The sequence below is a fragment of the Panicum virgatum genome, chromosome 5K (genome assembly GCF_016808335.1).
Source record: "Panicum virgatum strain AP13 chromosome 5K, P.virgatum_v5, whole genome shotgun sequence".
In the NCBI taxonomy this organism is placed as follows: domain Eukaryota; kingdom Viridiplantae; phylum Streptophyta; class Magnoliopsida; order Poales; family Poaceae; genus Panicum; species Panicum virgatum.
In genome coordinates this window covers 62,044,122-62,071,883 of record NC_053140.1, presented here as the reverse complement: position 1 = coordinate 62,071,883, position 27,762 = coordinate 62,044,122, and the positions used below count along the sequence as shown (strand labels likewise).

The window sequence follows — 27,762 nt, the reverse complement described above, 5'->3', positions numbered from 1 at the left end:
GATTTCTGCTGGTGGAGATCAGCTGAACAAGCATAGAAATTGCAGTGGAGTAGCACGTGGAGGAAGTGAGGCCGATGCCCAATTTCGCCTCCAGCCCTCTACATACTACGTACGGTCGCATTTGTCTGCGAGAGGGTAAGTGCATGTACGTGTCGACTACGAACTCATGAAAATTAAAACCACTCAAAATCTTGGAGTGTCCATGTAAAACAACTCGCATCATGGCACCGTACCTTTGAAGCAAGAGGCCATTGGCAGCCACGAACGCTTCTCCTCCTCTAGAGTAAGCAATCCTGAGGCTCGCTCTATGACATATAAAACGTTCATGGACAATTTGGTGCGCCATTTCGTATTAGTTCACACGGTTGAACGCATAGGGCAGCAAAAACCAATGACAGAAAAATGCCTATAATAATCAGGTTCATAGAGGTATGCATGGATGAGGAAACGAAAAAGAATATTTTATTCCTGTCCACATTATGTGTGTGTGAATACTGAAATTAACAAACAGAATGAACGGATGAAAAACGATGGATGGATACATCGCTTGCCAGTGTCTGGATGCATGCATGGCGTGTTATGCTAGGGATCCGATCGGATGGGATGGAGGATCATGAGCTGAGGTGGGTGAGCAACTCCGCGGCGGTTGCCAAGGCTCCTCCGGTGATGGCGTTCTTCACCACCTTGTGCCGCTGGTGGTTGTTCACGGCAGAGACCAAGGCTCCCGTCACGGCTCCTCCAAGCATCGCATTCTTCTGCATGCATGCAACATTACATATATACCATCCGTCTCAAATTAATATAATTCAGTTAATGCATTTGCATTTATATATCCAACCGCAAATTAATATACCATCCGTCTTAAATTATTAGTCGTTTTAGCTTTTAGATACATATCATTTGCTATGCATCGACAAATGTTATGCACCAAGATATACGGTGTATTTAAATACATATAAAAAAACTATGTATCTAGAAAAGTGAAAACGGTGGGAGTAGAAGCTAGACTCAAGAATACCCACCCAGTCCCTGTGACCACGGATCTTGTCGATTCCGTACTCCACGCCCATGTATACACCAGCAATAGTACCTGATCGATGAACAACTTTATTATTCAGTTATTAACGCTTAATATGCATGCAGATTGATTAGTAACTAAAATAAAAATGATGCATTACAGACAGGCAGCATACCCCAATACGCGCCTTCCTTGCACATTTTCTTCAGCTGCAATCATGTGCATATAGACCACATTAATCATCATATACATAACACCTTACAAATAGAATATAATTAATTATATTTCTATCAACTTACAGCATGCTCGACTTTGTGCTTGGAGACGTCCCCTGGATGCATATATGCAGAAGGTACGAATTCGAATGAATCAACAAGTTTGTGCTTATGGAGAAGTTTCTAGACCGAAAAGAGAAATTAAAATCCTAGCGATCGATACCTTTGTGGAGACACTCGAACGTCTCCTCGGCGGCGACCTTGCAAGCACCAACCTGCAAGAATCAATCAACACTTGAATGCATTGCAGACATGATGGAAGAAAGTGGCTGACTACTTACGGTGCCAATCTTGATGAAGCCGTCGACGGTGCGGTTGAGGAAGGGATGGCCCATGTCCACGGCCAGGTCCAATCTCGGCGACGTGAGGCTGCCGGAGAAGCCACCGTGAGGCATTGCTTGCCTTTGCTTTTGGATGCTGCTGCTATCTATCTATCTATATATAATATATATATATGCATACAATGCAGTGACGGTCTCCTTGCAGCAAAACTAGATGTACGGTGAACCTGAACGAGCGGTGATATCGATCCATCTTTCTTTCTTTTTTTGATTAAAGATATCGATTAAGTATGCCTGCCAATGCCAGATGTGTAGATGACCGGTCCATCAATAGCGGATCACTGCATGCCAGCTTTGGCACCATTCCTGGCCTCATGGCAACAAACTTTAATTAATCATAAACAGCGAGACAAACAAGGTAGCAACAACTTTGTGTACTTGTTACACGCTTGCTCAGCCAACACGGAACATCAGCCGAGTCAATACCAAAAAACAACAGCTCGGCAAGTAGGGAGTAATTACTCCTCATGCTTGCTCTCCTTTTCTTTTCTTCGGTTGGAAGACCGATCCGATTTAGACTGTTCGGAAGACTTGCAACAAAAACAACCAAAACCTTGCAGAACAATAATTAGCTATTCCTTTTCATCCTACCTCAGTGTCAACAAGACAGACAGCCGCCCTACTCTACCAACATCAATTCCCAGTCTCCAGCAATCACCATCGACAACCAATCACAACAGCCTGCTAAGAGAATTGATCAGAAGCTTGATGTTCCGCCGTGTCGTCTCATCGCCCGTGAAGCCAGAGATGTCCGAGCTAATACTCTGTATTTCGACCAAGGTCAGGGGGCTTGTCAACCTCTTGTTCAGTTGGAGAAACAGATAGAGCAAAAGTGCAGGGTGTGTGATAAGTACAAACCTCAATGTTCTTAAGCGTAAATATAAGGGTGAAAATAGACTGCTTAATGAGATCCGTGTTCTCTGGGGTAAGCATGGATGACTTGAGCCTTCTGCAGGGCAGCACCAACAAAGAAAACAAATCAAGTGCCCCATTCTACCATTAAAGGAAAATAGGATTTGTTACATCATAGTGCTTTCCAGGCAGCAGTACCTCAAGTCACCAGACGCATCAGCCAGGCCTTTAGCTATAGTCTCTACATCCTTCAGTAGATCGCTATCACGAACCTCAGAGAGCATAGGCTGAATTTCCTCTGCTAAAGCTTCAATCTGTTCGACAAGGACCACAACTACCATTTACTTCCATGTCGAACAAATTTAACAGCAAAAGTAGCTTCTAATACAACTCAATTCGCAGACAGAATAAATTTACAAACTATCTGGAATAAGCACCACGCTCCACCCACTTTACCAAAAGCATGCAACATATAGAAAAAGAAACCTAACACCACTAAGTGCCTAAGTGGAGGTCCCCTCTTCACCATTACTCATAAAGCAGAGGCAAGTAAATATAGCAGCCGCAGCCGGGGAAGGCATGCTGCATAGTGAACCCGATCTACAACATTTCAGCAGTCCAGCTCAAGTCTAGCTGAAGTAAGGGCAAGTTGTACTATTTCTACCTGAGCCCCATTGCTGAATGCAGAGCTGGTATTTTGGATATCTAGTAGTGTGCCAAGGCGAATAAGAAGGTGAACAATCAATAAGAAGGTGATTTTGCACATTGGCAGATGCAGTGACGTGTTAGGGAAGCTGTGCAGAAGCAGAATGAAGGCCAAGTGATAGCAGTTTAGATTGAAATAATTGGTTCCGGTTCCAATAGGATTCATCAGCAAGATACATAACTCGCAAACAGTTCCGGGCGGACGTACCCGTGTAAGAAGAGGTTGTGCTTCTTCCATTATAGATGCAACCTTTTCAGCCAACTTATAGCTTTTGGTAACACCGATTTCCTCCATGTCTCTTCCTAGACGGGTAAATATTCCAACCAATGCATCTAAGCTTACTCCTTGCTGTCCTTTCATCCTCTCTTTGTCACAGAGAATCAGACCTTGTTTGGTGCAATCAGGGTGTAGTGGTCCTAGTGAAGGTGCAGGGAGTGGATCTTTTGGTGTGATATCAATGAGTGTCTCCATTAGAAGACCAGACTGGTTCACCTCAACCACTGAATTCCGTGGTATGATGATTTTATCATCTTCAACCTGGCACGTGGAAGATTGTCGATTAGCATTGGCATTGGCATTGGCATTTGGCAGGCAGGCGGGAGCATATGGATACTAGTAGTAGACTGATGAATGAATGAATGAATGAATTGTTAGGAAAAGGGGGAACCTCGACGAGCGCATCGATGCTCCTGAGGGATGAGTCGACGCGGACGACGGATCCGACGGTGACCCCTCGTATCCGGACGGGCGTGCCGACGCAGATCCCGCATGCCTGCGTGAACTCAAAGACGGTGTTGTACTTGCGGAATCTGGAGCGGAGCTGGAAGCCCCTGAGCCAGGCGAGGGCGAGGGCGAGGAGCGCGGCCCCGGAGACCATGAAGAGGCCGACGCCGCCCTCCCAGACGCTGCGGGTGCCGAAGCCGTAGTCCCCGAGGGGGTGGAGGGTGCGGCGCCAGAGCGTGCGGGGCACCTGGAGGAGAGCGGCCAAGGGGTTGGTGGCGGCGTCCGGGGCGGGCGTGGCGTCCGGCGAGGGCGAGGGCGCGGGCGCGGGCGTGGCGAGCAGCGAGGCGCGGCGGGGTCTGAGGACAAGGCTGGGGGAGAGGAAGGCGGCGCGAGGTTGCGGGCGGGAAGAGGCGAGAGTGAAGGGGGGAGATTTGGCGGCGGCGGCGGCGGCGGCGGCGGCCATCATCGTCATCTGATTTTCTCGTCCACCTACCGGGGGGAAGGGGCGCGCATCCTATCCTGATCCTGCGGCAAAATCATCAAAAGGCATGCGTGCCATGTGCAGTATTCTCACCTCTGGTCAGCCGCGCCTCCAGCAGACTCTTTTGCTCATTTCTTTTGTTTAACCAGAGACGCCCAAACAAGTTTCACATCATGCTCCACACATGCTTATATATGTTCCTTTCTATCCTTGCAAAAACACTGCCGCGCCATACACTCTCATCTTCAAATATTCCCAACCACTAGTCTAGAAAGACAAGACAATGAGATGCACGCACAAACAAAAAGGGCTCAAGATATATATCCTCTCCACATCACACCATACATCAAGATCAATACACAAACACACAGATGGAGCCTTCTGTAGCGCAAAATAATAATAATAATATTCTCTATAACCAAATGAACAGAAACATATACTTTTCAACAAGCCCAACTCAACTTGTACATCCTACAATTACATTGTGGGAAAGAAACAAAAGCGTGCTCCAAAAAGAGCAAGGGAACAGCTGTGTCACTCAAAAATCAATTACAGTGTTGGTATGCAGCAGATTCACCGCCCGCATATCCATCCTCGACGAATGAATGAAAACCAAAACCGGAAAACAATTCTTCTAGTTCTTTTCCCCCTTATATGTGCCTTTAAAAACCCTGGCACTAACACTGCCTGTTAGTATCCATCTCCTATCTCAACTTATCTGTAAACTCCAAAACTTGTAAAAAGGGCCTCGTTTCTCCCTTTTCCAGGGAAAACAAAAATGTCCAGCAGCAAGCTACTGCTCATTTCCCTCGGTGTTCTTCTGTATGCAGGGAACAAAAATCTGTATCAACAACTGAGAAGGGAACGCCGCCACGGCCTCTCAAACTTTGGCATCCTCTTCTTGTCTGCCTTCATTGGCATCATCAGCAATCTTTCGGTTTCAAGCTCCGACTGGAGGGAAGTTTTCAGCCTCTTCAGGTGTCCAATGCACACCGTGTGATCCGAAGCTGTGCCGTGGAAACCTTGCTCAGTAATCAAGTTTTTCCTCTCATACTTGGACTGCCATTTCGCTTGGAGATAAGGCAAGGATCTCCAAGGAGGAAGCGGCATAGAGTTCTGCTCCAGGGACCATTTTGCAGCGTCTACCATCACATGCAGGTACTGCTTCAGGCATGGAAGGGTGCCGATGTACACCACCGGGAGTGAATTTAACAGAGTGCCATAAGAGTCAACTGCCCTGGCAATTTCAAAGTGGCTCCTGAAGTCGATGTCAACTATCAGACGCTGTGTGTCAGTAGTATCACCATGCACTATGACATCAATGTACTCGTGGTCACCTGATTGGGAAAAACACAAACAGTTTAGCCCACAGCTGAATTTGTAGGGCAGATAAAGGAAGGACTCCCAGTATGAAGTATAGGTAGGCAGGCTGTCATCTCAGGTACCTCCAGGTATCTTGTCAAAGCCGTGCCATTTGGATGTGCAGACTGCTGCATCATATCCCGAGTATCTCAAAAGCTTGACAAGTAGATGGCGGATGCAACCGCCACTGCATTGGCCTCTTTTGAAACACTGAAGCTCAGACCCATGGATAGAGAAGAGTAGCGAGTGGACCATGGAGAGAAGCTCATTTTGTTTCTCATCTCCGCATTGCTTGAGCATCTAAAAACGGGTGCAAGGAATAATGTAAGTTGCGGTCTATGCAGCATCCGACAGTACTTTTTTTTTCTGAACATCTGTGTACGGTTAGAAGGAAGCATGTACTAGTATAGTACTGAATAAATAGGCCATGGAAGCATATAGCAGTCTGGTGGGATTGTAACATAACATAAACCTGTTGTAAACATGGTGGCAGCAAAATCCGACAGGGCTTGGATGAAGCAGCAAAACCAATCCCTAAATTAATTATATTGCTACTCCTTCCGTTTCAAATTATAGTCCGTTTGATTTTGACCACTCGTCTTATTCAAAAAAATTGTGCAAACATAGTTAAATTTGAGTCATTCTTGAAGACCTTGTATTGATAAATCAAGCCACAACAAAAAAAGAAATATTTTGCACAAATTTTTTAATAAGACGAGTGGACAAACTTAGGGTCAAAAAAGTTAAACAGACTATAATTTGGAACGGGGGAGTACTATCACTAATAATAATTTTGGTCTTACATATTCACATGGTGGATATAGAGGCTGGGTTAACCCTTTATCTCAAATTTCACTAATAAATTATTATTTATATTGCATGTTTTGGATGAAGCAGCAAATTAAACCAATCCCTAAATTGATTACTAGCAGCAGCTACTACTGGGGAGGACGAAAGCCGGTTTGATGGGGACATCCAGGGCAGGCACCATGATGTTGTCTGCGAGGTGGGTGAGGTCGGAGAGGGCGGACTCGTTGTCGCTGGTGGCGCGCGAGTCCCCGGCGCCGTTCTCGAGGAAGTCGGTGACGAGCATGGCCAAATCCGTGTCGCTGTCGTGGCTGTGGCTCCCGAAGGCAGGGGGAGCGGCGGTCCGCAGCCAGAGGTCAGGGATCGGCGGACACCCTCCGGCGGTGGGCGCGACCCTGGCGGACGCCCTCCGGCGCGGCGTGGCCGCTGCGGGCGGCGAGAGGGCGAACTCCTTGGCGAGGAGCATCATCTTCGGAATCGAATCAGGGCGGGGCGGCGAGAGGAGAAATCTCGAGGGGGGGGGGGGGGGGGGGGGGGGGGATGGGTGCGGTGGCCTACCTACCGCTACCGGTGGGGAATGGAATGGAGAACGGAGGCAGCCAGCCAGCCCAACCAACAAAAAAAAAAGAAGGGAGAAAAGCCAACGCAACGCGCAGTATAAATAATAAATAAATATAATAATATATTATTGTTTGAATTCCGCGCGCGCGGCCTTCTCGATGCTTCCAACTCGAGCGTGCTTTCTTGGGGCTCAAGACACTTTTCGCATTAGTAAGACTAGTGAGGTTGGCGTGCTACGCGCGCCTATACAAAAATCGTGGACCTAAAATATTAATAGAAAGATATTATCCGTTACTATGTTCGAAGCAACATCGTATTGATGTATTGAGTTAGATCTAAAAATTACAGTAAAGCGGCATAGTAGTTTTGTGTCTGAGAGCGCGCCAATCTCAAGCATTGTAGTATAGAGGTACATGTAATTTTTTTCTTAGGAATTTTTTTTGTGTAAGTAAGTATAGTTTAATTACTTTAGTAGGGGAAAAAGTAAGATTAGAAATGAATGGACAGTTTAATTATATTTTGTGGGTTTACGGAGTGAAATCAAAACCCAAGAAGTAGTACAACTACCACATGTAAATGTAGTATACAAAGTTTAGTTATTATTTTTGTATGTAGGAAGTAGTTAAATATATTTTGTATTGTCAAATAATAGAAGGAAAATATTTTTTTAAGATAAAGAGACTAACTTAATAGAATCGTGGGCCCCACATAGGCCCCGCCTGAAAAATACATGGGTCCCATGTGGGTCCCGCCTGAATAGTACGTGGGTCCCACGTGGGTCCCGCCTGAATAGTACGTGGGCCCCACGTGGGTCCCACGTGAATAGTATGTGGGCCCGCATGAACAGTGCACGGGCCCACGTGGGGCCATGACTCACAAGAATGCCCCAAATCTTGGCCCTTTAGTATAGTTATTTTTTTTTAAGATAAAGAGACTAACTTAATAGAATCGTGGGCCCCACATGGGCCCCGCCTGAAAAATACATGGGTCCCATGTGGGTCCCGCCTGAATAATATGTGGGTCCCACGTGGGTCCCGCCTGAATAGTACGTGGGCCCCACGTGGGTCCCACGTGAATAGTATGTGGGACTCGCATGAACAGTGCACGGGCCCCGCGTGGGGCCACGACTCACAAGAATGCCCCAAATCTTGGCCCTTTAGTATAGTTATTTTTTTTAAGATAAAGAGACTAACTTAATAGAATCGTGGGCCCCACATGGGCCCCGCCTGAAAAATACATGGGTCCCATGTGGGTCCCGCCTGAATAATATGTGGGTCCCACGTGGGTCCCGCCTGAATAGTACGTGGGCCCCACGTGGGTCCCACGTGAATAGTATGTGGGACTCGCATGAACAGTGCACGGGCCCCGCGTGGGGCCACGACTCACAAGAATGCCCCAAATCTTGGCCCACGACTCACAAGAATGCCCCAAATCTTGGCCCTTTAGTATAGTTATTTTTTTTAAGATAAAGAGACTAACTTAATAGAATCGTGAGCCCCACATGGGCCCCGCCTGAAAAATACATGGGTCCCATGTGGGTCCCGCCTGAATAATATGTGGGTCCCACGTGGGTCCCGCCTGAATAGTACGTGGGCCCCACGTGGGTCCCACGTGAATAGTATGTGGGACTCGCATGAACAGTGCACGGGCCCCGCGTGGGGCCACGACTCACAAGAATGCCCCAAATCTTGGCCGTTTAGTATAGTTACTCAATTACTCAATGAGTTTATTTTCTTTTTCTTTTTCCTCAAGAAAATGCACCAGGAGGAGAGGCGGTGTCATTCAATAGTCTTTTTTTCTGAAATACTAACTATTCTACAAGTAGTAGTAAGTCACATGCTCATGTAGTGGCATCCAGATACCACCGTACCACCAAATAATTGTGCCAATTCACCTTAATTATTAGCTAATCAAGCAAGGTGTCAAGCTGGGGATCAGAAGTACATGCATGCACCTTAATTACAAATGTTGTTTGCAGCGGCGGCTAAAACGCTCGTCCCTAAAAATATATGTATAGAGGTGAGTCGAGCGACATGTCATCGCCCGTCTCGAAAAATAGATTCCCAGAGACGGGCCACGGGACTACCACCTCCTCCACTGCGATGGTCGTGGCCTCCTTCCTCCCCTCGCAAGCCCATGCAACGACCACCTTTTCCACTGCCTTAGCAACGGGCGTGGCCTCCCCGCCCTTGTGGACGAAGGGCGTTGGTGCCGTGGGGCACCAAGGCCAACAACGCCTTGCTCCAGCAACACCGCCGCAGCGTCCGCTCGCTCGCGCCCTCATCCACGCTCCTCCCTGACCTGCAGGTGAAGCACGCCCCAGGCGTGGCCGCCAACCCCTGGTTCCCTTTCCCGTCACTGGATTGGAGAAGGAGCAGCGGGTGGCGTTGGTGACGGAGATGCGGCCAGTGGCTCGATCCAAGAGGAGGACGCAACCTCCGGCGAAGGAGACAGCTTGCAGGCGAAACTCGCCCGAGGCACGGCCGCCATCACATGGCGCCACTGCAACACCACACCCCCATGGCCGGGACTTGACGGAGGACAACTGCTGGAGCAGCTCCGCTGGATCAGCGCGCGAGCATGGCCGCGCCCCGCGGAGCTCGTGCTGGCCGGCACGACCAGTAGATTTGTGCGGCTCGCGGGGCCGCGGCGAGGGAGAGAAGGGAGGGCGACGGGGGAGATCGGGAGACAAGGTAGAGGCGACGCAAAGAGTGAGAGAGATAGAGAGAAAAAGGAGTCGATCGGAGCAGGTGCGAAGATGTATAGTGATTAGGGGTGCTAATGCACCTCCTAAAAATGAAAAAATAATGATTATGTCCAATCACCATATTTGCAAACCCCCCTCCCCCCTAACCAAACTTTATGCACCAAATAGACCAGTGTGCACCCCACCCTCCAATTTGCTCTAGCTTCTCCACTGGATCGGAGGGAGGGAGAGAAGAAACTAGACATAGAGAAGAGAAGGAACCAGACAGAGAGAAGAAGTAGAGGCCACGCCAGCGCGCAATTGGTGGAGGGCGAGCGACACGGATCGATGACATGGACGCTGCTCCATGGGGAGCGAGCAGGCTTATTTTTGGGGGCGGATGACGCCATCACTCACCCCTACAATGTATTTCTAGGGGGAGGTGATGGCATCGCCGGCCCCTAAATGTTTTTTAGTTTATTCTAAAAAAATATTTAAATTTTTAAATATAGCAGAACAGATAAAAAATAAAACTTCCACGCTATGATTATTGTGGACTATAGATATCGAAAAATATGCCACATATATTTCAGTGTATATAAAGATTAAAATTGTGAAAACTTGAAAATATAACTTGAGTTATATGAGATAGTATGTAGTCATATGTAGGGCCCAATTAGTAAATAATTTTGTGATCCTAAACTTTCTTAAATGAATATTATATAAAACTAGTATAGACGCACGTGCGACATGCACGGAATTTAAAATTTTAATTAGTTTTTTAATTCAAAAATATATTAAATTATACATTAATTCAATTAATATTAAATTAAATCTTAAAAACATGTATCATAATAGACGTCTCCGCTATCTCGTAGCTTCTGTCGATACGAACCTATTACAATAAGAACGGAGCTAAAAAAAATAAACGTTTAAAGTTTAAAGGTATAAGAATAGGGGTTCAATGTTATTAACTATATACTACAGAGGTTAGCCCAAACATGGCAGGTTTGAGCAGTAACTGAAACTCTCAATTTCAGATTAATATGACATGTTCAAAGCGACTTTTGATCAAGTTAGAGGCAGATTTTGAAGGTTTGCCTGAAACAAAAGTTGTAGATATTTGTTAGAGCTACAACTTTTCTTTTGGGAGATTTCATTGTTTGATAATGAAATCTAGAGAATCAAGGGCTGCAAGTTTCGGTTTCAGTTTAAATGTAGATTTAGTAAATTCAGAACGCGTCTTTTTCTTCTTCCTCGACCAGCCAGGTGAATTCGCGAGCAAATTCAAGGTACTCCACACATCGATTTCGCAACTCGTCCACGTCCAAGCAAGCAGCCCCAATGTGGCTCAGGGATGGCGTTAAGAATTTGAATAAGACCCTCCTGATCAATCTGTTCACTTTCCTGTCAGTTGATCCCCATGCGCAAGTTCATCTTGGCACCAAAATTTGTCATCCTCGCTTAATCCCTCTTCGATTCCTCGTGCAACAGCCTCACTACACCACCAGCAATCCGTTTGAGCCCTTCTCGGAGCAAGCCGCCCACCACCACCGCCAGTCGCCGTCGCCCGCTATACCTTCTGTCCACCGCTGTGCCGTCCGCCAGTCGACGCGGACGACGGATCCAACAGTGACCACTCGTATCCGCACGGGCGTGCCGACACAGATCCCGCATGCCTGCGTGAACTCAAAGATGGTGTTGTACTTGCGGAATTTGGAGCGGAGCTGGAATCCCCTGAGCCAGGCGAGGGCGAGGGCGAGGGCGAGGGCGAGGAGCGCGGCCCCGAAGACCATGAAGAGGCCGACGCCGCCCTCCCAGACGCTGCGGGTGCCGAAGCCGTAGTCCCCGAGGGGCTGGAGGGTGCGGCGCCAGCCGCCAGAGCGTGCGGGGCACCTGGAGGAGCGCGGCCAAGGGGTTGGTGGCGGCGTCCGGGGTTGCGGGCGTGGCGTCCGGGGCGGGCGTTGCGAGCAGCGAGGAGCGGCGGGGTCGGAGGGCGAGGCTGAGATGCAGCCTGCGAGGAGGTGAGCGGACATGGTGCGAAACAGTGAGAGTCTGATCTCTTCCATGATCTTGAACGGGTAGAGTCTGAGAAAGAACGGGCGGGTAGGCGGGTGTCGGGTGAGAAAAAAAAAAGTTTTGGGGGGCAGAAACGCTACCCAACTCGCGGTTTCTACGGCTCTCCATCCCCTCCCATCCCTCTCGGCCCTGACAGGTGGGTCCGGTATGAGGGGTACGGTGGACTAATGCGAATGAAAAAAGTCTTCAATTGTTTTCGATTTTTATAGTATATATATAAAATTTTAGGTCTTACACTACAACTTTGGTACGAAACTACTCTACATACGAGGTTGTTTGAAAATAAATCAAAACTTGTAGATTTTGAAACTAGAGAACTTATAATAATTTTTTGACTATTAAATGACCTTAGATGATAATGTTATCAACTACCAAATTTCAGATCTCGTCAAACTTTACAATTTTGGTACAAAATTGTCTTCATCCGGGATCATATGAAAAAGTTATAATTTTTTTACGAATCAGGGTCATGCCATCACCCGCTCTAAAAAACGATTTAGGGGCCGTCATCTGTCTCTAAAAATGGTGATCATTTCAAGATACGGGTGACGCTATCACCTGCCCCTATAAATGCATTTTCAGAAGCGGGTCAATTGTTGCAAGTAGCTCCTTTTGCAGTTGCGGAACACTTTTTGACCTGTTTTTGAAAAAAAAATGAAATATTTCTACAAATTATTTTTTAGTAGTGATTTCTCTCCTCTTAATAATGAAATACACATGTACGTATAGGGGCGCAGTTGTGAAAAAAATCGTCTATATATCATTCCTATGTAAAGTAAACCATGTCTACAAAATCTGTCTGCAATCTAGCGCTTTTGATGAATCAGTTCGGTCGTTTTGCCAATTCAATTCAAGTTTTGTTTTCTTTAGTTACTAGGTGTGTGCCCCTGTGGTGCTAGGAGTAAAATAAATTCCCTCCATAAGTATTAATGTTCATAGAGCCGTATATTTAGCTTTTCCACATCTTGCTAGAGTGGGCCGTACATTTAGTTCTCCATCTAAAATGCTTGCTAGAGCACATAGCCAGAATGCTCTTGTTGCTTAGCAGGCCCGACCTATAGCATGCTTTTATCAGTAGATCAATTGAAAATACACAAACGCGAATTCAAATATCCTATCCATAAAGAAAAGGAATTCCCGAGAATAGGCCCAGCCCAGAATAGCATGGTAAAAAGCCCAGCTCGGCCCGTTCCCAAGCGGATAGATAGAGAGAGAGAGGAGGCCAGCCAGAGCCAACCGTGAGCCGTCGTGAGCAGACAGAGCAGCGTCGTGACAAAGCAGGGAATGGCCGCCGCGCCGCCGCACGTCCGCGCAGCCCCTCTCGCCCTCCGCGCGCGCGCCTCCGCCACCGCCGCCGCCGCCGCCGCGCCTCCCAAGCCTCAGTCTCAGGCGAATTTCCGCCGCGCACTGCTCGGCCTCTCCGAAACTGACCTCCGCCAGCTCGCCCTCGACCTCGGCCAGGTACTTCTCCTGTTCTCCACCACCTTATAACTCATCACTGACTGAGTTTGACTCCATCGTCCACTTGCGCACGCAGCAAAGCTACAGGGGGAAGCAGCTGCACGACCTCCTCTACAAGTCCAGGGCCAAGCAAATCCAAGAATTCAACCACGGTTGGTCAGGCTCTGTCATTCCTGCACGCCACCTGTTTGTTATTTTGCTTCCCTCAATTGTTAATGAACTCTGAAGCCAATCGTATTTGACATAAAGTTATAGCTGAACAATGTTTTCGCAGATGCATAGGACTAGGAAATGCATGCAGCACTGTTTTTGCAATTTCTTGCTGATCAGTCTGTCATATTGTAAATTAGCCTGCATGCTCCAAATCAGAAGCTACGGGAAACAATTGTTCCTAGTGCAAAGTCTTACCCCTTGGGAGCACTTATGGATGACTGCAAGAGTTACTTCCTCGAAACTGGACGCAGGGTATCCTTCGAGTACACTCTGCTAGGTACTCTTGCTGTGCCTTCACACTGTATCTATATGTTTTTCGACAAAATGTCGTTGAACTGTTTTATTGTTTATCTATTCTATACCTTTTTCCATACTAATATGGGTAAAGTGAAATTTGTGGCCAGCTGGGATCAATGATGAAAAGGAGCATGCTGAAGAACTTGCAGAACTGCTTCGTACATGTGGAGGCGGTTATCATGTGAACCTAATTCCCTATAACCCAATTGAAGGTTCTGAATACAAGAGGCCATACAGAAAAATGGTATGTTTTCTCAATCTTAGCACAACACCTTTTGAAAGGAACATTTTCCCAAAGCGAATACTGAGGTTCATGTTGACAAACTGCATAGGTTCAAGCATTTGTTGATGCATTAGAAGGAAGATAACTGTCAGTGTTAGACAGACCCGGGGGCTAGATGCTAACGCAGCCTGTGGTCAGCTGAGAAATGAATTCCAGAAGAATCCGCTGCTTGAATCTTCAACCTCAGAGCTCAATCTCGTTCCTTTATGATGGAGGAAGGGCTAGAGTACGTGCTGATTATAACATTTTAAGCCTTTTCAGGCACCATTTTCAGTCATGAGGTTTCTGTTTTACTGAGAAAATAGGTGTTGTAACTAGTAAAGTCAAGCAAATTATGTAGACATAAAGCTAAGGAATTTTGGAACATTCTGTTGTGCCCCACCAAATCATGTAGACAGAGCTTACATTGGATACCATGAATTGCAATTCAGTAGTCATGCTTGTCTCAGATCTTACAAAAAAAAGATCTTTTTATTATTACAAGACAAGATGATGTGTCGCCTCCTTGGAAGATGATATTCATTCACAGCCAATGTCTTCATTAATGATTTGTGGTGCTACTCTATACCCTTGGTATTTTCAGATGATGTGTAACATCCTACTGTACCAACACTAGTATTTAAAATTGAAAGCTCAAAAAGCTAAAAGTTAACACACTCCATGATTGCCACAATTCTGTTCAGGAGGTTCAAGGCAAACACTGTATCTTCAGAATTCACCTTGGCAGTAAGGTCCAGTTGTCCCGAGGTATGCCTTTCCACAAGGATCGTAAGTAGGCAAGGTTTTGAAGTGCTCAGGATTTCGCTACTGAATCTCCAGCATAAGCCAGATGCATCATCAACATTGAAAGTAACTGGCATATCCATTGAAACAAGGTGCACGTTGGCATTGCTCAGCATTTTTGATGCAACACTCTGGGCTACTTGAAGATTCTTATCACTGTGCTCTAGCTTCTCAAGATGATATTTGAATGTGCACCTGTTGCAAATTCATCAGATTAGTTTCAGCACATGTTACCGACCGAAGGGAACCTAATTCCATATAAACGAGGTGGAACTTCACTGACCTCCTAGCATACTCGAACATTCCCCTCAACTGGTTTTCCTTGCAAAGGAAAGCATTTAGGTCCATAGGTAGTGGCCGAATAAAATAAGCAATGTCTGGGTGAAGTTTTGCTGGATGTGTTTTTCCATTGCAAAGCACAGACAGCTTTAGAGGCAAGAGATGGTGATGGAAATGAACCTCAAGAACCATCTTTGCCGTTTGTTGTGGAGCCAATGAATGAATTTCTTCCACAGGAACAATAGTGGGGAGACTGCAGGTGAAAATAATTACCATAAATGGGCTAAGAATTAATATAAGTCTAACTGATTTGTATACAGGTGTTGGTTGCCGATGATTGTTCGATATAGTCACGGAAAATCACTTTCCATTAAAAAAATTAAACAAACCAATATAACAATGTTACCGTAACATATGAATGTTATCATAGAAATAACTGAATTACAAATGAAGATGATGTATACCTCACAGATCCTTCTGATGTTTGGCCAATAGAATCCATGCTGCTAGAAGCCTCCTCAGATTTAATGGTTACATCTGTTAGTTGTTGTGTACTAACATTCTCAAAATATAACTCTACACATACTAGAAAGCGTGATCTTGGTGAAACCTCAGATGAGAAGGCATATAGAACACTTAAGCCATTACTGTCAGATGAATCCAACAGTGTATGCCATTTAGGTATTCGCTCAAAGCTGCGATTTGTAAAAGCAACTCTGGCAGATGATGCCTGCAATGAACTCTGAACAAGTGGCTCAGCAGGAGCCTCATCAAGCCATGATTCCAAGGCTGACTTAGACATCAACTCACTCAAATCAGTGGAGATCAGATCTGCCAAATTTTCATTAGCATTTTGACATGTCTGGCCTTCCTGTATACTAGCATCATATATGTGTACCAGTGGAGTATCCCGGTTATCTTGACGATGAAGGGATCCATTGGTATCTCCGTCCAATAAGCTATCGCCTTCACTCTCCGAATCATAAGCAGAGCTGCTCTCATATGTTGAATATCTAGATTCAGCATCAGAGTTATTACTTCCAGAAGGTTTGGCTATGCCTCTGGTTGGTTCCATAATATTATTATGGCTTAATTCCATACTCTGAGGCTTTGGAAGCGGTTCATAACCAGGAGCTGCATGAAGAACAACCTGTGAAAGGGAACCTGGAAGATAAATGCGATAGTTTCTTGCTGAAGGAGATGTTGGCTGCAACTTTCTATCAAATATGTGGTCGGCAAGCTCTTTACAAATATCACCATTCTGAGGTTGATATGAGGATCCTAGGTGAGTCGTGTAGCATGGCAAAAGTCTTGAAAGTAAACGAGCACGATCACGGACATCATAATTCAAGTCATATGTAGCCAACTCAATGACATATGCAATTATCCTTTTGAATTCTTCGGTGTGTTCTTCTGGACAATGCATTACAACCTGTAAAAGGTAAACTATTACCGATCTCCAGACAAGAGCTGGAACCTAATTTAGGATATTGACACGAGCTGGAACCTTTTAATTTAGGACATACCTTGGCAGAAGCATTTAGGATCTGAAGCTTTGTTTCGACCACATCAGCAGTGAAGGACCAGGCAAGATACTTGAGAACAGCAGGAACAATCTTTGGAATGAGATTCCCCATGAAATTGTACTCTCCAAACATCCAAATAATCAAGGATCGTGCTGCGGGCTCCTTAATTTTGTCCATACTGCACACCAAGCGGACAATTACCTGCATAGAAGTAATTCAGCGAAGATGCAAGATTGCAACATCATCAAGGAAAAAAAGAACGGATATCCTCTGTAAAAGAATTAGTGAGGGTACTGGATTAATTGTCAAGTTGGGAAGAAAAGGCATTCAAACAATAGCAGATAATATGATATATATTATGTATTTATTCTCATAAAATTCTAGCAATGACTCAATTACAGCATGCCTGTAAAATGTGATTATTAAACCAACTAAAGAAAAAGAAAACAGTTCTGATCTTTAGAACATCTATAGGTCCTTCACACTTGAATAGGCAAGTTATCGATTATCATTGATAGATGATTATGACTAAAAACAATTCTTGATTGTTGACTTGTTCACACAAGGTGATCTAGGAACTGAAGCATAAATTGTATGGTGCAACCAAGGTAATAGACACACCTGAGAATGTTTTATTCGATGAGCATTACAAGGTCAGCTAAAAATGCAGTTGTCAAATGGACACGACAGGGGGCAGTGGCGGAGCTCGCCCAAAAATTTAGGTGGGGCACAAGATACCTCTAAAAATATTTGGCTCCTCACAGGTCACTGGACGGGCCGGTGATGAGATCGGCGACAGTGCCTTGATTGTTCTAGGACCATCATGTCTAGGACGATTATGGACTAGCACAAGTTCCGACAGATCGAACAGCCATAGAGCACCGGCCTGCAGTAGCCGGCGCTGCAGGCGCCTGGCGCGTTGGCGGCACCAGGCAGCCGGCAGAAAGAGGTGCAGCTAGCAAAGGGTACCAGTGGGCGGCAGCAACGGGCTTCGGCATGCTGCAGCTAGGATGGCGGCGGCGACGACGCTCTAGGGGCACACAGGCGTAGGGCTGTAGCTTGATGCCGTGATGTGCGACGCGGTGACGGTGACAGGGTCGTGTTCGCTGTTGTCCGTCACCCGCATAGCTTAGACAGCCGCAAGACAAATTAGGGATCAAGAGTTAGATCGGCCAGTGATTATTCCCAGATGCCGTGGGCATTTGTTGGGCTGGTGAGCTCTCTCCTACCGGGCCATTGGCCTTCGCACGCACATCCATCTCCCAAAAACGATGTTGGATGTAGTGCCGCCAGAGGCTGGGATGCAGTGTCTCTGCTCCTCGCGACCACATACCTGAGAAACAAGAGAGGTGTACTAGGGGCTTCCCGCCTGCGATAGGTGGGGCAGCTGCCCCACCGTGCCTAATGGGGAGCTCCGCCTCTGACAGGGGGGATAAGTTCCAGTTGCCCCTCTGATGGATGGTAAATTAAAAAAGAAATAGAAGTCAAGAGGCTAAAAGATCCAGGATCAGCTCTCATGAACAAAAAAAGAACATCAGGTGCTTGTTTTCTAAAATAGAAAGCAAAAAGGATAGGCAACCTGGGTAAACTTGGGTTTAGCAGAGGAGTGGGGGAAGAAAAACTCTTGGTCAAAAGAAAAGAAAAAGGAACAAGTAAAGGCGAAATACCTTTTCATGGGATACTGGGTCCATTTTCACTATTGCTTTGATTGACAAGATTGCTTGAACCAGAACAGCATCTTCTCCATCAAAATGAACTGAGTTACTAATAGATGATTCTGTAATATGATCAAATAAAATATCAATTACAAATATAATATTTTATTCCAAAATTTTCATAGATGAAAATTATTACCATAAAATACAAGTGCCAAAAGCCCCTCAAGGCAAGTGGTGGCAACAGACGGAAGCTTCTGGGCGCACAACGAAATAGCTGCAACAGTATCTGCCACAAATTTCCTATCTGGATCTTTAATGTAATCCTGGCAGCAAAAACGAAGCATCAGAAACATGCATTAACTGAATGATGACAAATAAGTATTCACTACTTTGTTTAAAAATTGAAATTCTTCACCAAATTGCAGGTGCACAGCAATACTTAAATCTTGCTGATTTGAATATATTAACATTTGACTCTAAGAGATGTTCCAGGGATAATCCCCAAGGGTGCATTTTAGTGAACTTGACATCAAGGAAAGCACAGAACAACAAATAATTTCCAGAACCATGCATGAACAATGGCCACGACAAAACAAACAAAATTAACATGTCTTCAAAAAAGATGTAGCAAATATATATTATCATTACATGGCCTTAAGATTTAGCAAAAGTTCAACTATAAATTTCATGTGAGGGCGTAAATACATCATTGCAAGTTCCAAAGAGAACCCAATAGATATTGTCGTGGTGTGGCAAACCACAGCCGGGTGGCGTAGTGCACCCGCCTAAGCCCAGAGGGTGATTACTCGGGGGTTAGCTAGGACTAGTTCGATCTCCTGGAAGAACACGATGAACACAGCCGGTTTAGAGTGGTTCGGGCCGCCGGAGCGTAATACCCTACGTCCACTGTGTGTTGTATTGCTTGCGCTCTCCAGCTGGGTCTCGAGAGAGTCTGAGGATCTGTGTGTGTGTGTCCGTGTGAACCTGTATTCTAGCGGGCGTGCTCTCCCTTTTATATGTCCAAGGGGAGCACGTACACTGAGCGGTGTGTGTGTCCGTGTGAACCTGTGTTCTAGCGGGCGTGCTCTCCCTTTTATATGTCCAAGGGGAGCACGTACACTGAGCGGGGCCCCGACATGTGGACCCGGCGATGTATTATAAACTACACTTTGGCCTTCAATGCCTCAGATCCGGAGATCTTGTCGTCGGCTTCCGTGCGTAGCTTCTGAACAGGGATGGTCTTGAGCTGTCCTGTCAGAGTAGAGTCTAGCCTCTACAGCCGCGCGTCGAGGTCATGATGAAGCGCCGAACTACTGACTCAGTCCACTGTAGCAGCGTGCACTGTTGATTCAGTCAGTAGCTGGTCATCATGACTCGTTACCCATGCGCGCGGCGCTGAGTCTTTAATGCTTGTCTTGGTAACTGACGAGCCGCCTCGGTAACTGGCAATCCACAGTGTGGACTGACAAAAGCTTCCCCGTGCCCAGAGGCAGCAGAGCCTGCCTCAACCACTCGCACTTAATGCGAGTGGGTGAGGGAGCTTCCAGCGGAAGGCTTGCGCCCGCGCCCGCGCCCGCGTATGCGTGACACGTGGCGGCTCCGGACCCCTCCCGAGCAGCTAGCTGAGCCGAGAGCTCACGGGGGTCCGGATAGGCACGTGGAGGTGACCCCTCCCGAGCAGCTAGCTGAGCCGAGAGCTCACGGGGGTCCGGATAGGCACGTGGAGGTCCCGCACCCACCTGCGGGGGTCCGGGTCCACGGTCACAGGTGCTGAGCATTTCCACCTCTGGGACACGTGGTGACACCGGACCCGTCCCCGAGCGGGAAGCGGGTCCGGGACCGTTGGTCCGGTAAGATGGAGTCGGACCCAGGGGTCCGGCTGCTTAGCTCCTTAGGGCGTAGTTACGGATAACTACGTGAGTCTTGGCACAGTAGGAGTGGGTACCCCACTGCAGGGTACCGACAGATATATTGTTCATTGTAGCTACAAGAAATTACCTGAAATTCTTCAAAAATGGCTGGAATGGATGGCTTTGTGGCAACAGTTGTCAGTATTTCAAGCTTCAAAGCCTTAGTCTGGTATGGGTCTGAAGCATTTATAAAGAAGTCCTCGTAAAACGGGGCAAACAATGATGGCATCGTCTTGGCAAAAACTAGTATGTTGCCAAGCATCTGCAGGAAAAAGCTCAGGTCAAAGTAAGAAGCTGATGATGAAAACTATCAAACTCCAATTTACAAATTTGTACTGTCACTTAATTCAAAGTTGTATAATGGTTGTCTTTGCTGAGTTAAAAAAATATACAGAAACAGAAATTTGCCACTGAAAAAGAATCATGGAGAAATTATAGGTAGCCTTTAGCCTTTTGGGGAAATTCTAACTCAAGTTCATAGATTGACTTTGAACAGAATCGTTTTGCTATACAGAATCAAGACTAAGACCTCTTGGAATGATCTGATCAAGTGAAAAATTGAGATGGACAATAACAAAAAAAAAGAAGTATCTCTGAAGTACCACATATGCTGCATCAGGAGATGACCGCAGAGTAAACAAAATCGGGCCAACGACTCTCTTGACATCCCCGACTGGAGCCATGATCCAATGCACACTTGCTGCTGCAAGTATTACTGCACTATTTCGACTCCATAGAAGAGGCGACGTACACTTCAAAAGAATTGCAACATCATCGTTGCTGTTAGTGGTGACGGATGAAAATCTCGAGCTATTGCCTTCTTTATCAGCAAAACCTGAATATTCTTCGATGTAGTGCCGGAACAGCATGATGTTTGATATGGTGCCACCAGAAACCCCATTGCCACTAGAATCAGTAGGTTGGGTGGCCATGCTAGTAATAGGGTCCGAACCCTGAATCTCTGTAGAAAGTAAAGAATGCTTGACTAAGCCATGTCTAGCTATTACATACCGCAAGAGGATCTCAATAAGAATAATCTGTGTCCATTCCTCAATATCAGGGAGTGTCTCACAGAGCCTCCGGAAATGTTTTGACAGCAATGCTAAACAATTTGGACAGACAGATTTAAATGCAACAGCGGCAGCTCCCACTACTCCAGGTGAGCTGTCGTTGAACAAGGTGTCTACAATCTGCGATAACAGTAGCAGAGCAGGCATGAGGTGCATGTGGCATGTAGAGTTTAAGATGCAGAAAGAAGAAGGAGAAGAAGAGGGGTTATGGTAGACGAACCTCCTGTAAAGCCATAGCTTGATCCGGAAGCAAGTCATACAGCTTACAGAGTGCATAGGCAGCACATTTTCTAACATATGCGGATGGATCCCTGGAGCATTTCTTGACAGCAACCAGCACGAGCGGAGCAACGACATGTAGCCTAATGCCAGCCATGGTGCGCAGCGCCCAAGCCCTGACTAGTGGGTTTATATCTGACAAGTCCTTCTGGAAAATGTTGATGGAGAGAAGGGCTTCGTTTTGGCGCCTGGAGGCACAAACAAGTAGTGAGAATTGCATTACACACATGGCAATGGCATACTCAAAGTAGAGTGGTGGTGGTTCAGTGGCCGATGCACATTACATACTTGTCGGCGTAGTGGAGGAGGTAGAGGTAGACGAGTTTCTTGACCTCGAGCGACTGCGAGGCGACGTTCTTGACGACCTGGCCGCGGGGAAGGATGCGTTTGTACATTTATTACTAGACAACTAGAAGGGAAGGGAAGGGAAGGGAAGGGGTGAATTGAATCGAGTAGTGGGAGCAGCAGCAGCAGGAGGAGCAGGAGCAGGAGGAGAGAAGAGTAAATTGCCTGCGGGAAGAGGTTGGCGACGTCGACTCCCTGCGCGATGAGGGCGAGGAGTCGCTTGAGGGCGTCGACCTTGTCGGCGTCGAAGCGGGAGTCGAGGAGCGCGGGGATGGAGGCGTCGTCGGGGTCATCGTAGAGGTGCGCATCCGTGCCCATCCGGCCGACGACCCACGAGGCGGCAGCGCCGCTTGCCTGGAGGCCGAACATCCGATGGATCTCGCGCCGGGTTGGGATCCGTTGGGGTTGGGGACTTGGGGTTGTGGCCGCGGGCGGCCGGAGGTGGGGAAGAAACCCAACTTTTTTTTTTTGTTTTGGGGGAAATGGGAAGAAACCCAACTGCAAGGGCAACTGGAGAGAGAGAGAGAGAGAAAGAGTGGGCCAAGGCCTTTGCAACGATCCATCTAGCATGGATGGGCTCTGGACCGCAAAGCCCAGCCCATGGGGCTTGCACGGGAAGGAAGCCAGGAAGCCAGCACAGCACAGGCCACAGGGCAGGGATGCCATTTTGAACTCGAGCCCGCCGCTCCTCCCTCCCATCCGGCCATCCCCCCTCCCAGGAAGCGAAGCATCCCAGTCAGAGTCAGCCGGAGCACCACCCACCCCCATGGCGCACGCGGAGGCCTCCTTCGATCTGCGCCGCCGGAGGATGCAGGACCAACGCGCCGCCATCCAGCGCCGGATCACCCACGCCCGAGACCGCGCCTCCGCAACAGCCGACGCCTTCAGCGCCGCCCTCCTCTCCGCGCGCTCCATCGCCAACCAAACCGTCTCCAACCGAGGCATGTCAATCCAATCTCTCCCCTGCTTTTTGTTTCTAGAGTGACTGCTCAAACTCATCTCTGCCTTTTCCGAATGCCAGCACAACTCAACCAACTAAAACAACAGCTCCGGAAATTAGAAGCGGATCTTGCACGAGCCCTCTCAGGTGAGCACAAGCACATCTCCACCTCATTTCCACGCGCTTCTCTGTTGCTCAAATGTAACCATCTCCTGCCTGCTTTTTATTTATTACACATAAGAGTAGAGTAGATGGTGGCAAAGGTACGTGTGCATTGCCTAACTTATAATTTTCTTTGGGCATTATCTGTTTTCTTCCTCTTATAGATGATGATGGTGCTAATAATGTTATTCTTCTTCTGCCAACTGCCTGCTCCCATACTAGCTAGCCTCCTCGTTGCATATTGTCTACCGCATCTCATACCTGTTTTTTCCACCCGGCAGTCCAAACAAGCAAAACGTCAAAACACAAGCTCATGGGCGACTCAATTTTGAACACCACTGCAACGAACGAGCAGCTCAGGAGCTTGCTCATGGATCAGAGGGCTACAAGAGATGAATATGTGAATGCCATATCAAACCAATCCCAAGGTATGTGCCATCCAGTTTCCATGGCATAGTGTTTCAATCCATATGTTGCAATCTTTGGCTATTCTCTTAGCAGTTAGCAGTGTATGTGACACAGTGACTTTTCAATAGAGCACGTGTTTTTTTTTCTAACTTGCATCAATGTTCCCTGGCAACTGTCATATACTAAATACAGAATCAGTGGCACTTTATTCAACTCTAATTTTGGTTTTATGCACACACTTTATCTCTGTTATTGTGAAGTTGGTTCTTTTATTCAGAAATTTTCCTGGGATAGGCATAATCTGAAACCTATATGCCTTAATTACTCTTCATTTGGTCGCAGCTGTTGAATCCATTAAAGCTGAGAGTGATGCAAAAGGGGATAAGAACCTAGACAATGCTATCATGTGGTACGACAAGTTTCTTGGTTTTCAAGTTGTTGGAGGAGAAGGTAATAGGAAATTTTAGTGGCATGGTTAATTAGTATATTATTAGTTTGATGCTATAGAGTCTGACAAATAGCTTTTCACCAGGGGTGAGATTTGTGTTCAGCAAAATCGACATGCAAAGTCCTGACAAGGAGTATTCTTTTTGCATAAAGCTTATTGATGAAAGATACATCTGTGAGTTGCAAGTTTCTTAGCTGCACCTTCCTATACTCTTTAGTGATTTAGGCCCTGTTTAGTTTCCAAAAAAATTTCTAAGTACCCGTCACATCGAATCGTTTGACACATGCATGAAGCATTAAATGTAGTTGAAAAAATAACTAATTACACAGTCTAACTGATTAGCATGAGATGAATCTTTTAAGTCTAATTAGTCCACAATTAGACATTGTTTGTCAAGTAACAACGAAATATGCTACAGTACCAAAATCCAAACATTTTCGCGAACTAAACACAGCCTTACATTTGTGCATAGATGCTGAAGTTCTTTCTCTTGTTAATTACAGTAGTCCATTGTGCTCCCTTTGTGCATGGCTCCGAAGAACTTGTGAAGGATCTTAACTGCAACAATGATCTGTACAAATTTGTGAGGACCATGAGAGAGAGGTTCCAGATCGCTACAATCAGTGGTACTTTATGATACATATTCTCTTTACCTGTTCTGTTTCAGAAAAGAATGTCTACATTAATGGAACTTCAATCATGTCAAAGGTTCCAGGTTCAGGAGTATTGAGCATGACAAAGTCTTATGAACTTGACTCCACTATCTGTGTATGTGCGTCAGTGAAACTTCACAGCCAAATTTTTTTTATGCAGTTACAAATCTCAAAGATCTGAATTGACAGTAAACATATATGATCGGATTGTTCTCTCTTCTGTCCCAATGCTACTCTTGCTCAATAAGTAGTGAGCAGTCAGAAATTGTTTTGGAATGGATAGTTGTAAATCACAGTAGCATTATAAAGCCACTACATGACTACCTCATCATACCAGAATCACCTCAACCATAATCAGGGAGCAGCACTAACCATAATCAGGGTGTAGATACTGAATTAGAGTGGTCCATCTTATGGAAGTAACTGGTGACCACTGAGAAAGTAGCACTAACCATAATCACCAAGTAATGGAAGTTCAGATGTATCAGGGAGATAGCCAAAATCTCTCAGTAGACTCGTCAGCTCATCCAGTAGTGCATATATGGATTCTGCCTGTGGGTGTTCTGTCCCTCTTGCGATGAAAGTATGAACCTCCTTCATCACCTCAACCCAACTATAACCTGGTTCCTTCACCGTCCCAGCATAATCCATCCCCAGTCTTAGCTTCTGCACATCAGCCCATAGCCCTTTGGAGGCATAAATATTTGACAGTAGTACATAAGGGCCACTGTCTGACGGATCTACTAAGAGTGCCATTTCAGCAGCATACCTCCCAATTTCAATGTTACCGAAGAGACGACATGCACTCAGCAAGCTCCTCCAAACAGCTGCCTCTGGTTTGATTGGCATCCTTTCAATAAACTCCTTAGCATAATGCAATTTTCCTGAACGTCCGAGAAGATTGACAACAGAAGCATAATGCTCAGTACCTGGTTCAATACCATATTTTGTTTTCATAGAGTTAAAATGGTGTAAACCTTCATCCACAAGACCTGCATGAGCACATGCTGTTAGGACACCAACAAAAGTGACATAGTTTGGTTCTAATCTGGCCTCTCTCATCAGCTGGAAAACTCTAAGTGCTTCTTCAGCATGACCATGCTGTGCATATGTCGAAATCATTGAGTTCCAGCAAATGACATCCTTCCCACATGTTGACTCAAACAACAACCATCCTTCTTTAATAAAGCCACATTTTGCATACATGTCTATAAGAGCATTTGAAACATGAGGATCAATGTCAGCACCTGCTTTAATGATCTGGGCATGAAACTGCTGCCCATGGAACATGGTTGCCAAGTTGCTAGCCACAGTTACTAGTGCTACAAATGTGAACTCATTAGGTGTTACCCCAGAGATACAAAGCTGGTTGAAGAGTTTTACTGCCTCTTCACCTTGCTCATTCTGGCTGTGGCCAAAAATCATGGCATTCCATATGGCCACGTCCCTGTTTTGCATCATAAGAAACACAGCCTTGGCATCATCCACGAGGGAACATTTCAAATAGGCATCAATTAGGGCACTCCCCACGTACAGGTCTACTGAAATTCCTGATCTGATGATGAGACCGTGAATCTGTTTGCTCAATTCACTAGCTGACTGAAATGATGACAGCCCAAGGAGCGAAACAAAGGTCAATAGATTTGGCCTTAGGGAGCAATATCTCATTTTATGGAATATATGAAGCGCTTCTGCAAGATCACCTTGCCTTGCATATCCTTCAATCATCGCATTGTAAGAAACTGCATCGTCATGCGCCAAGGCATCAAATACCGCTCTTGCAGCAGTTAGATGATTACACTTAGCATACATGTCAATGAGAGCATTCTTGACATACTCGTCAGTCTCCAGGTTAGCCTTTATGGCATATGCATGTATCTGCCTTCCTTGCCATATAGCTTCCAACGAACCACACGAATTCAAGATACTTGTGCAAGCAAAGACATCTGGCTGCCATCCAGCTCGACACATCCGCCAGAACATGTCAATGGCTTCAGCATCAAGTGAATTCTGCATATAACCAGCGACCATTGTTGTCCAAGACACAAGATTATGGTTCTTTGTGTGATCAAACAGCTTCCGAGCCACTAACGGTCTGGAGCACTTGCAATAAAGATCCATCAGTGCATTGATCACTGAAGCATCCATTCCTGCTGCACTTCGATAAGCATAACCATGTATTTGCCTGCCTCCTTGTATGAAGGCAAGCGCGGAGCAGACACTGACAGCACTTGCTAGCACAAACCTGTCAGGACGGACACCTTGAACCCCCATCTTTTGAAACAAGTCCAGGGCACGTCCGCCCTGGCCAATCTGAGAGTAACCAGTAATGACTGCTGTCCAAGTGACCGGGTTCTTTGCTGGGAGGGCATGGAACACCCACATCGCCGCATCCATGAAGGCAACCTTTGCATACAGGTTGGTCAACGCTGTGCCAACGTAGAGATTGACATCCAGGCCAAGCTTGAGGGCAGTGCCATGCACTTGCTCACCGAAAGGAACAGCCCTGGACTGCGTGCAGGCCCGCAAGACACTGGCAAGCAAGAACTCGTTGGGCACCTCGTCAGATGATTTCCCGAACGCTGAAAAGAGGAAAAGAGCTTGGTCGTCGCCGCCGTGCTGCGCATACATGGAGATGGCCGATGACCAGGATACGAGGTTCCGGTGCAGCATTCCGTCGAACAGGAGGCGGGCGTCGAGGAGAAGACCGAGCTTGGAGTAACGACGGAGGAGAAGGTTGGCGAGGAACAGGTCACCGAGACCTTCTGAGACGACGACGCGGGCATGGGCAGCCGGGAGGAGGCGGCGGAGGTGGTCGCCGGCGAGGCAGGAGAGCAGGGTTTGGGCGAGGCTGCGAGCTTGGCAGGAGTAAGAGACTGAGGAGGGAGCGCGAGACAGAGGCCCCACAAGATTCATTCATACTCGAGCATGTCCTGCTCCACTAGTTCGGTGGCGGAGGGGCGAGCCAGCCGGCGGTGAGCCAACCGGCCGGCGAGGCACTGGTAAGGAATCGACGGGCCGCGGCCAGTGCCGTATTAGGTAGGCATTTGGGCCCGTGAAGTGACCGCCTGGATCGGGGTATCGTCGTCAGTCTCGGATTGACGGCAAATAGAAGCATCTGTAGTGTCATCACAAAATTTTGCAAGATAACATGCG

At 46.7% G+C, this 27,762-nt stretch overlaps 6 protein-coding genes and 1 pseudogene across 7 annotated transcripts; 2 read left to right on the top strand and 5 right to left on the bottom strand.

Moving 5' to 3' along the window:
* Nucleotides 1-379: 379 nt before the first annotated feature.
* LOC120709389 (outer envelope pore protein 16, chloroplastic-like) lies at nucleotides 380-1,790 on the bottom strand. 2 transcript variants are annotated; one of them, XM_039995018.1, is made up of 6 exons: nucleotides 1,575-1,790; nucleotides 1,457-1,508; nucleotides 1,318-1,349; nucleotides 1,194-1,227; nucleotides 1,023-1,090; nucleotides 380-752 (listed from the first exon to the last, which is right to left on the bottom strand). In XM_039995018.1, exons 1-6 carry the CDS (start codon nucleotides 1,686-1,688, stop codon nucleotides 612-614), a joined length of 441 nt encoding a protein of 146 aa, XP_039850952.1. In that variant the 5' UTR covers nucleotides 1,689-1,790; the 3' UTR covers nucleotides 380-611. The 2 variants fall into 2 exon arrangements, with proteins under 2 accessions (XP_039850952.1, XP_039850950.1); XM_039995016.1 differs by having other exon boundaries at nucleotides 393-755.
* Nucleotides 1,791-1,941: 151 nt separating this feature from the next.
* Nucleotides 1,942-4,549, bottom strand: LOC120709387 (protein TRIGALACTOSYLDIACYLGLYCEROL 2, chloroplastic-like). The gene is made up of 5 exons (XM_039995014.1): nucleotides 3,860-4,549; nucleotides 3,400-3,729; nucleotides 2,685-2,800; nucleotides 2,493-2,583; nucleotides 1,942-2,398 (listed from the first exon to the last, which is right to left on the bottom strand). The coding sequence occupies exons 1-5, from the start codon at nucleotides 4,385-4,387 to the stop codon at nucleotides 2,306-2,308; spliced, it is 1,158 nt and encodes a 385-aa protein (XP_039850948.1). The 5' UTR covers nucleotides 4,388-4,549; the 3' UTR covers nucleotides 1,942-2,305.
* A 221-nt stretch (nucleotides 4,550-4,770) lies between these two features.
* On the bottom strand, nucleotides 4,771-7,094 carry LOC120709388. The gene is made up of 3 exons (XM_039995015.1): nucleotides 6,747-7,094; nucleotides 5,842-6,058; nucleotides 4,771-5,733 (listed from the first exon to the last, which is right to left on the bottom strand). Exons 1-3 carry the CDS (start codon nucleotides 7,032-7,034, stop codon nucleotides 5,243-5,245), a joined length of 996 nt encoding a protein of 331 aa, XP_039850949.1. The 5' UTR covers nucleotides 7,035-7,094; the 3' UTR covers nucleotides 4,771-5,242.
* A 6,024-nt stretch (nucleotides 7,095-13,118) lies between these two features.
* On the top strand, nucleotides 13,119-14,609 carry LOC120709385 (annotated as a pseudogene).
* LOC120709386 (kinetochore protein SPC25 homolog) lies at nucleotides 14,228-24,822 on the top strand. The gene is made up of 6 exons (XM_039995013.1): nucleotides 14,228-14,371; nucleotides 23,379-23,525; nucleotides 23,848-23,955; nucleotides 24,038-24,127; nucleotides 24,457-24,579; nucleotides 24,662-24,822. The coding sequence occupies exons 2-6, from the start codon at nucleotides 23,411-23,413 to the stop codon at nucleotides 24,700-24,702; spliced, it is 477 nt and encodes a 158-aa protein (XP_039850947.1). The 5' UTR covers nucleotides 14,228-14,371; nucleotides 23,379-23,410; the 3' UTR covers nucleotides 24,703-24,822.
* LOC120709382 (AP3-complex subunit beta-A-like) lies at nucleotides 14,495-25,653 on the bottom strand. The gene is made up of 11 exons (XM_039995010.1): nucleotides 22,161-25,653; nucleotides 21,939-22,015; nucleotides 21,592-21,838; nucleotides 20,904-21,491; nucleotides 20,390-20,563; nucleotides 18,588-18,714; nucleotides 18,401-18,510; nucleotides 16,734-16,934; nucleotides 15,672-16,639; nucleotides 15,212-15,460; nucleotides 14,495-15,123 (listed from the first exon to the last, which is right to left on the bottom strand). The coding sequence occupies exons 1-11, from the start codon at nucleotides 22,992-22,994 to the stop codon at nucleotides 14,787-14,789; spliced, it is 3,912 nt and encodes a 1,303-aa protein (XP_039850944.1). The 5' UTR covers nucleotides 22,995-25,653; the 3' UTR covers nucleotides 14,495-14,786.
* LOC120709383 (pentatricopeptide repeat-containing protein At4g39530-like) lies at nucleotides 24,292-27,696 on the bottom strand. Its single transcript, XM_039995011.1, has 2 exons — nucleotides 24,607-27,696; nucleotides 24,292-24,524 (listed from the first exon to the last, which is right to left on the bottom strand). Exon 1 carries the CDS (start codon nucleotides 27,520-27,522, stop codon nucleotides 25,054-25,056), a length of 2,469 nt encoding a protein of 822 aa, XP_039850945.1. The 5' UTR covers nucleotides 27,523-27,696; the 3' UTR covers nucleotides 24,292-24,524; nucleotides 24,607-25,053.
* Between the last annotated feature and the right edge of the window lie 66 nt (nucleotides 27,697-27,762).